The sequence below is a fragment of the Saimiri boliviensis genome, chromosome 16 (assembly GCF_048565385.1).
Source record: "Saimiri boliviensis isolate mSaiBol1 chromosome 16, mSaiBol1.pri, whole genome shotgun sequence".
Classification (NCBI taxonomy): Eukaryota; Metazoa; Chordata; class Mammalia; order Primates; family Cebidae; genus Saimiri; species Saimiri boliviensis.
The window spans coordinates 10,869,438-10,879,062 of NC_133464.1; the positions used below are offsets into that span (position 1 = coordinate 10,869,438).

Consider the following 9,625-nt stretch of genomic DNA (forward strand, 5'->3'; position numbering starts at 1 on the left):
CCGTCTCTACTAAAAATACAAAAAAAAATTAGCTGGGCATGGTGGCGCGTGCCTGTAATCCCAGCTACTCAGGAGGCTGAGGCAGGAGAATTGCCTGAACCCAGGAGGCGGAGGTTGCGGTGGACCAAGATCGCGCCATTGCACTCCAGCCTGGGTAACAAGAGTGAAACTCCGTCTCAAAAAAAAAAAAAAAAAAGATTTATCTCAGAGGCAGAACTTGGTGTTATGTACATCTAGCTTATATTAGATCAATGTTTCTGCTTGCTCTAAGTACTGTCTGGAAAAGCCATGGAGCTCACTATTGTATAGGATTCAATCAGTTTCTACTTGGCCCACTACTTTAAACTTTAAATTAAGTGAGAAAATCTAGTTTAAGAGCAGTGGCTCTCATCCCTGCTATGCATTAGAATAAATATGAAGCTTCTGAAACATATGGATTAATAACCATAGGCCTAAAATTCTAAATCGTATAGACTCAGGTAGGTCTTCTTTTATTATTATTTTTTTTTAAATTAACTACAGGTAGTACCAATTCTCAGCTAGGATTGAGAATTTTGGCTTGAAATTCTTAGAGATGAAATATGTAAAATTAAGACGACCTGTAAATATTCACATAAATTGTTAGACAAGAAATACGTAAAATTAGACATTCTGAAATATTTGTATAATTTGACTTGTGTAATTTCAGTCAGTTTATATAAGCAAAATTAAATTTCTGCTAAGGACAAAAAAATTAAAATCTGCAGCAAAGCCAAAAATCACTTTAGGTATAAGACCCAAAGACCAATAACATTTCAATACAAAAAAATAAGTTTCTTTAGTTCTTTAGTTAGGTGACTTAAAATGTAATTAATCTCCATTAGTATATACAGCCTAAAGAGATTGCAATATCTTGCCAATACACTTAAATGCATCTTACAAACATTAAGTCTGTAAGAGACCAAAGTTTAACTGTTAATTCTGCATTGACACAGACATTCAGACTGTAAAAATCAACAAGACACTAAGCTATATAGATGGTTAAAAGACCAAACAACTTATTATAGGGATACAAGAGTAAATTATGAACCTAGTATAATCACGGGTAAGTTCATCATTAACAAACAATACAATAAACTCTAAATAATTTCAAGTGTCTGAATTTCCGTGAAAATGAAATAAAGCAAAATCAGTTGTAAAACAGGTAATCAGATATTCTTCTTTAACATAAAACGAGGTTATTATGTATATATGAGGTTGTCCATTATAACTAGAATATCTTTGACAATCTTTATTTATTTAGAGACAGGCATGAACACAGCTCGTTGCAGCCTTGACCTCCCGGGCCCAAGCAAGCTTCCTGCCTCAGCCTTCCGTATAGCTGGGACCACAGATGCAGGGCACCACGTCCAGCTAATTTTTTGACTCTGTGAAGAGACAGGTTTCACTATGTTGCCAAAGCTGGTCTTGAACCCCTGGGTTCAAATGATCCTCCTGCCACGACCTCTCAAAGGGCTGGGATGACAGGCGTGAGTCACTGAGCCTGGCCACAGTCATCTTTAGTAATTCTTCACAAGGGTTGCTACATAGAGTGATCTAAATCTTTCCTGAAGTTTTAAGGGTTCTTGTCACCGAAAACTAGCCTTTACTCTTTATTTCTGAGAAAATCTTTAGACTGCAATGATACTGACGAACCGCTTGAGGGCAGCAATAGTGCATGTGCTTTAAAACAAAACAAAACAAAACAAAACAAAACACCTTTGGTTTTCCCCAATTCAAAATACTCTGTATAAAAACTGTTAAGCCAAAATTCAATTACTGATGTATTAGAAGATTATTCACTTGCAAAAAATGATAAAAATCTCATTATATTTTAAAATGTATCAATGTTGCTTTATTTATAAGTTGTGCACCTACTGAAGAATTAGGGCTCCACAGTTAGGGACTCCTATGCTGAAGGCCCACACACTTTTGCACTCCACTTCCCATCCCCAGTCCCCACGCAATCAATTACAGGGCTTTTCCACAAGCCCATGAGCCCCTACACTCACAGATCCCCATTTAGGAAATTCGTGTAAGGTACCACCAGATTCTGACACAGAATAGACACTCAAAAAAAAAAAAAAAAAAAAACCAAATAAGTAACAAAAAAAAAAATCCAAATTTCAAAAACAGTATCACGTTTTGTTAATGAAAAAATATAATTCCAATGACAAAGAAAACCAGCCAAATATGTACAAAAACAACAGTCCTTAAAAAGTCAATTAAAAAAATGGTAAAACACCTGTCCACACTACCGTTCCTCTAAGAAACAAATGTGGCAAGGCTCAAGCAAAGCCCGTGGTGAAAAGTCTACTCTGTTCTCTCCATACTGACCTCCCAAATGGGATAACTATAGATTTATCGTATTTACTATACTAAACTTCTCTCATTTCGGTAATTTCTTTATTCCTCATCCCAATCCTGTGTGTAGATACTATCACCACCTCCACTTTGCAGATGAGAGAACTAAAGCGGAGAGGAACATGAAGCACTGCCCCAAAGTGACAACCAAGGATGCACAGAGGCCCAAGAGTGCAAAGCTGGAGAAAGCAGACAGGCAGCCCTCCTCATCACCCGATTCCACACTCAAGCTACCACGGATCAAAAATACTTGCAGTGGAAAAAAATAAAACATACCAATAAAAACTATAAAACGTTTTAAAATACAGGTAAATAGTTGTATTTTAAAATTTTTTTGTAAACAACCATTTACGGGTCACTTACATTGCATTCGATATTACAAGTAACCCAGAAACGATTTAAAAGATTACGGGAGGGTGTGCGTAATTTATATGCGAATACCACGCCATTATGTAAGGGACTTGAAGGAACTTGAACACCCAGGTATGGGGCGGGGCGGCGGGGGCGGTGTCCTGGAACCAAAGCCCCCCGGATACCGAGGCACCACTGTACTTAGAAAACCTAGTGACAGAGATTCTATAGCGACCCCGATCCCGACCCAAGACCATCATCTTGCAGATGCCACTCTGTGCCCAAGGCAGAGAGCCCAGCGAGGAATCCAGCCCTGAATCCCTGCACCCCAAGTCCCAACGCGGCGTGAAGGATACCAATCGCCAGGATCTTCCCTTCCAGCGACTCGGGGCTGACCTGCCGCCCGGAGCACTCCAGCAGCTTCCAGAGCCCCTGGACCCCCATGATGCGGCAGAGTCCTCCGAGCGGACCCCGACAACTTCTCCTCCAATTCTTCCACAACCGGCTGCACAGCCGCCGGGGGGGAAGCCCTCCCTGCTCCTTCACAGGAAGGATGGCAACTCATACAGAAGCCACGGTTTTTGCGGGGACGGCACCAACGGGAGCGCAAAAAAGGGGAGAGACTGGGGCTGGAACACTTCCAGTGGCTGACACCGCGTCCCGGAAGAAAGACGGGACCAGAGAATGGCCGCCGGCGGGGAGGGCCAGGGCGTTGCCTCCCCTAGCGTTTAGTCCTAAACGTCTGCGCTTCTAATGGAAGACCTGGGTGAGAGGGCCGCGGAAGCCACGCAAACAGCCAGAAGACGGTCCTGCCACCCCACTCGCCGGCACTACAGCATCCGCAAACCCACCGGAAACTCGCTTCCATCTAATACGACGCGCCGGAAGGAAGCCCCGCCTCCGCGCCTGACGTATATTTTTTGCGCCTGCAGCACGCCGGAAGTGAGAAGTTTAGTCCCAGAGTGGGTTCCTTGTTTCTTGTCTGCTTCCGCTATGCTGGCATCCTAAAGGCGTTAAGTATTAAAATAATGTGCAAAAGCGCCTTCTTGGTGGGGTAAGGTTTTTTTTTTTGTTTTTTGAGGCAGGGTGTCACTCTGTCGCTCATACTGTAGTGCAGCGGCGTGATCATAGGTCACTACAAACTGGAACTCCTGCTGCCCGGCCTGAGGCGCTTCTCCCATCAGCCTCTAAAGTAGCTGGGACCGCAGGGGCGCACCACCATGCTCCGCAAATTATTTTTGTAGAAATGGGGTCTCCCTGTGTTTCCCAGGCTGTGAGGTGACGATTTTCTACGCGCTTTTTTAGTATCGGTTTCTTATCGTTGTGCCGCCCGTTGTGAAGACACCTAACACTAATTACTGTTTTACACGTGAAGAGACAACCGAAAGGTGGATGCTCGCTTGGTTTTCCACTATTTATTTGTATGCTAGCACACAATAATTAACGAGTAATAAAATGTAAAGCCTGTGAAAGGAAAATCTTGGGTTCCCAAAATTACTAAGCTAAAGGGAAAAGTCAAGGGGGACTGCTCAGAGCAAAACCTGCCTCCCGTTCTATTCAGTCCTCCCTCTACTCACTGAGATAGATGCATATTATGATTGCTTCCTTTGGAAAGGCTTATCAGAAACTCTATGCAACCATTTGTCTCTCACCTACCTGTGATATGGAGGCCCCCTTCTGCTTTTAGTTGTCCCTACCTTTCTGGAAGGTCTGCTCTGATGTTAGTTATTGCTTGTCTTCTGCTAGATTTTGAATTTGTTTGCTCTTGCTTCTATAGTTTTTTTTTTTTTTAATTGTGTATAGTTCTTTTTTTAAGTTTTTTTAATGTGATGATAGGGTGTCGATTTTAGATCTCTCCAGCTTTCTTTTGCGGGCATTTAGTGCCATAAATTTCCCTCCAAATACTGCTTTGGTTGTGTCCCAGAGATTCTGGTACATTGTGCTTTTGTTCTCATTGGTTTCAAATAACATTTATTTCTCCTTAATTTCGTTACTCAGTAGTCATTCAGGAGCAGGTTGTTCAGTTTCCATGTAGTTGTGCAGGTCGAAGTGAGTTTCTTAATTCTGAGTTCTACTTTGATTGCAGTGTGATCTGAGAGACTGTTATGATTTCTGTTCTTTTGCATTTGCAGAGGAGTGCTTTTCTTCCAATTATGCGGTCAAGTTTGGATTAAGTGTGATGTGGTGCTGGGAAGAATGTATATTCTGTTGATTTGGGGTGGAGAGTTCTGCAGATGTCTATTAGGCCGCTTGGTCCAGAGCTACTTCAAGTCCTGAATATCCTTGTTAATTTTCTATCTCTGGCTAATACTGACAGTGGGATGTTAAAGTCTCCCACTATTATTGTGTGGGAGTGCGAGTCTCTTAGTAGGTCTCTACAAACTGGCTTTATGAATCTGGGTGCTCCTGTATTGGGTGCATATATATTTAGGATAGTTAGCTCTTCTTATTGCATTGATCCCTTTACCATTATGCAATGCCCTCGTTTCTTTCTAATCTTTCTTGGTTTAATGTCTGTTTTATCAGAGACTAGGATTGCAACCCCTGCTTTTTTTTCTTCTTCTCCGTTTGCTTGGTAAATATTCTTCCGTCCCTTTATTTTGAGCCTATGTGTCACTGCACATGAGATGGGTCTCCTCAATACAGCACACTGATGTGTCTTGACTCTTTATCCGGTTGCCAGTCTGTATCTTTTAATTGGGGCATTTAGCCCATTTACATTTAAGGTTAATATTGTCATGCATGAATTTAATCCTGTCATTATGATGCTAGCTGGTTATTTTGCCTGTTAGTTGATGCAGTTTCTTCATAGTGTCAATGGTCTTTACAATTTGGTGTATTTTTGCAGTGGCTGGTACCGGTTTTTCCTTTACATATTTAGTGCTTCCTTCAGAGCTCTTGTAAGGCAGGCCAAGTGGTGACAAAATCTCTCAGCATTTGCTTTTGTATAAAGGATTTTATTTCTCCTTCACTTATGGTGCTTAGTTTGGCTGGATATGAAATTCTGGGATGAAAATTCTTTAAGAATGTTGAATATTGGCCCCCACTCTCTTCTGGCTTGTAGAGTTTCTGCAGAGAGATCCGCTGTTAGTCTGATGGGCTTCCCTTTGTGGGTAACCAGACCTTTTCTCTCTGGCTGCCCTTAACATTTTTTCCTTCATTTCAAACTTGGTGAATCTGATGATTATGTGTCTTGGGGTTGCTCTTCTCCAGGATATCTTTGTAGTGTTCTCTGTATTTTCTGTATTTGAATGTTGGCCTGTCTTGGGTTGGGGAAGTTCTCCTGGATAATATCCTGAAGAGTGTTTTCCAGCTTGGTTCCATTCTCCCTATCATTTTCAGGTACACCAGTCAAACATAGGTTTGATGTTTTTACATAGTCCCATAATTTCTTGGAGGCTTTTTTCATTCCTTTTCATTCTTTTTTTCTAATCTTGTCTTCGTGCTTTATTTTATTAAATTGATCTTCAATCTCTGACATCTTTTCTTCTGCTTGACCAATTCAGCTATTGATACTTGTGTATGCTTTAGGAAGTTCTTGTGCTGTGTTTTATATTCTTCTCTAAACTGGTTATTCTACTTAGCAATTCCTCTAACCTGTTTTCAAGGTTATTAGCTTCCTTGCATTGGGTTAGAACATGCTCCTTTAGCTCAGAGCAGTTTATTACCCACCTTCTGAAGCCTACTTCTGTCAGTTCATAAAACTCATTCTCCATCCAGTTTTGTTCTCTTGCTGTCGAGGACTTCTTATCCTTTGGAGAAGAAGAGGCGTTCTAGTTTTCGGAATTTTCAGCACTGGTTTTTCCTCATCTTTGTGGATTTATCTACCTTTGGTCTGTGATACTGGTAACCTTCGGATGAGGTTTCTGTGAGGTTTCTGTTTTTGTTGATGTTGACACTAATCCTTTCTCTTTTTGTTAGTTTTATCTAACAGGTCCCTCTGCTGCAGGACTACTGGAGTTTGCTGGAGGTCCACTCCAGATCCTCTTTGCCTGGGTATCACCAGCAGGGGCTGCAGAACAACAAAGATTGCTGCCTGCTTCTTCCTCTGGAAGCTTCGTCCCAGAGGAACACCCACCAGATGCCAACCGGAGCTCTCCTATATGAGGTGTCTCCCAGTCAGGAGGCATAGGTGTCAGGGACCCACTTAAGGAGCAGCCTGTCTCTTAGCAGAGCTTGAGCGCTGTGCCCAGAGATCCACTGCTCTCTTCAGAGCTGGCAGGCAGAAACATTTAAGTCTGCTGAAGCTGTGCCCACAGCCACCCCTTCCCCTAGGTGCTTATCCCAGGAAAATGAGAGTTTTATGTATCAGCCCCTGACTGGGGTTGCTGTCATTCTTTGAGAGATGCCCTGCCCAGAGAGAAGGAATCTAGAGAGGCAGTCTGGCTGTAGTGGCTTTGCTGAGCTTTGGTGGGCTCTGCCCAGTTTGAACTTCCCAGCAGCTTTGTTTACACGCTAAGGGGAAAACCACCTGCTCAAGCCTCAGTAATGGCAGACCCCTTCCCCCGACTAACTGAGCATCCCAGGTCAACTTCAGTCTGCTGTACTGGCAGTGAGAATTTCAAGCCAGTGGATCTTAACTTGCTGGCCTCCATGGGGGTGGGATCCACTGAGCTAGACCACTTGGCTCCCTGGCTTCAGCCCCCTTTCCAGGGGATTGAATGGTTGTGTCTCGCTGGCATTCCAGGTGCCACTGGGGTATGAAAAAAAACTCCTGCAGCTACCTCAAGTGTCTGCCCAAATGGCTGCCCAGTTTTGTGCTTGAAACCCAGGGCCCTGGTAGTATAGGCACCAGAGGGAATCTCCTGATCTGCAGGTTGTAAAGACCATGGGAAAAGCATAGTATCTGGGCCAGAGTGCACTGTTCCTCATGGCATGGTCCCTCAACAGCTTCCCTTGGGTGGTGGGGGAGTTCCCCAACCCCTCAAACTTCCTTGGTGAGGTACCATGCCACCCTGCTTCAGCTTTCCCTCCATGGGCTGCACCCACTGTCTGATCAGTCCCAATGAGATGAGCCAGGTACCTCAGTTGGAAATGCAGAAATCATCTCCCTCTGCATCGATCTCACTGGGAGCTGTTCCTATTCAGCCATCTTGCCAGCCACCCCAGAAATCCATTTTTAGCAAAAACATTTCTATAGCCAAGAAGATGATTCACAGTGGCCATGTTTGGTTTACCTAGTCACAACTAATTTTCTACAGGAATAATCCTGGCAAAGTGTTTTTTGTATTTCTTCCATATGAAAAGTAATCCCCAGCAATTGTTCCCAGTTGTTATTTTACTGAGACTAATATGATTGTCTGTTCAGTATTTGTCTCTTCCCCATGGTAAACTGTAAACTTAGTGAAATGAAGAACTATTTTGTTGACTGTTACATCCCCCACTCCTAGTACTTAGCAGTTGTGTAAATATTGCCTAAATGACCTAAGCCTCTAGTCTAAAGCTCTCCAGTGCACCTTGCAGTCTGCTAAAAGAATCTTCTTGCTGGTTAGGCTGATAATTCATTCAGATCTCATCTGAGACATACATTGTCTTGTGTTATGGTCTGAATTGTGTCCTCCAAAATTCATTTGTTGAAGTCTGAGTACCTCAGAATGTGACTATCTGAAGACATAGAGTTTAAAAATGATTAAGTTGAAGCAAGGCCATTAGGATAGGTCCTAAATCCAATCTGACTGGTGTCTTTGTATGAAGAGGAAATTGGTCCACACTGAGAGACTCTAGGGATGACAGGCATAGAGGCAAGGCCATGTGAGGACAGTGAGAAGGTGGCTCTCTGCAGGTGAAGGATACAGGTCTCAGAAGAAACCAAACCTGCTTGCTCCTAGACTTAGTTGCCAGAAGTGTGAGAAAATAAGTTTCTGTTGTTTAAGCCACCCTATCTGTGATGTTTTGTTATGGTAGCCCTGAGAAACGAAGATACTGTGATCCCAGGCAAGTTTCTTCAACAACGAAACACTCAAGTTTCTAGCAGTAAAGTGGGAATGCCACCAACATCTTGCTGTTGTTGAGCTATTTAAGAATTGACCTGGTAATGGTTTTCAACTTAGTTTGTTGAGTGAATGACTAGTGCAGGAGGGGATGGGAGTGTTATGGGTAAAGTTGAGATGCAGAACGTGATGGATCCTAGAGAAGCTGCCTAAGCCCCTCCAGTCTGGGAGAAGACAAGTTGGGAAGTTCTGTAACTGCTGCACCAACTCGGCCTAATGATGGCACATGGTTCTTTAACAGTAATAGCAGTAAGGAAAGGAACTGCTGCAGAATTTGATCTAAATGAACTTCTATTTTTTTTCTGCCAGCAAGCTGGGTAAAAACAAATAGCCAACATAGGCATTTGAGTACTGTAAGTACTTTTAAAACCAAAGCAAAGGCTGGGCACAGTGGCTCACACCTGTAATCCCAGGTCTTTGGGAGACAGGGGAGGGCAGATCACTTGAGGCCAGGAGTTCGAGACCAGCCTGGCCAACATGGTGAAACCTGGTTTCTGCTAAAAATACAAAAATTAGCTAGGGATGGTGGTGCATACCTATAATTCCAGCTACTCAGGAGGCTGAAGTAGGAGAACCACTTGAACCCAGGAGGGATAGTTTGCAGAGAGCACCACTGCACTCTAGTCTGGGCGACAAAGTAAGATTCCATTTCCAAAAAAAAAAAAAAAAAGAACCAAAATTCTTGAATATGAAATACTCTTTTGAAGAAATAGCAACTAAGGAGTTAGCTCCTTAAGATGCTGTCTAAAGGGCTCTCCCTAAAGACTCTGAATAGTAAAATCCACATCTTTTGGAATAATAGCAAGCTCTTAAATAGCACTTCCTGTCTACATAGCACTGTTCTAAACACTGCATGTATTAGCTTATTTATTCTTCAAAATCCTTTTTAAAGTAGGTACTAT

At 42.8% G+C, this 9,625-nt stretch overlaps 1 protein-coding gene across 1 annotated transcript in view; it reads right to left on the minus strand.

The window, feature by feature from the left end:
• ERCC5 (ERCC excision repair 5, endonuclease) overlaps window positions 1–3,578 on the minus strand; it is a 30,711-nt gene extending 27,133 nt beyond the window's left edge. Inside the window, exon 1 of the mRNA XM_074387454.1 lies at window positions 3,090–3,578. Coding sequence (XP_074243555.1) covers window positions 3,090–3,177 — 88 coding nt within the window. The 5' untranslated portion in view covers window positions 3,178–3,578. The remainder of the gene's footprint in view (window positions 1–3,089) is intronic.
• Window positions 3,579–9,625: the final 6,047 nt, after the last annotated feature.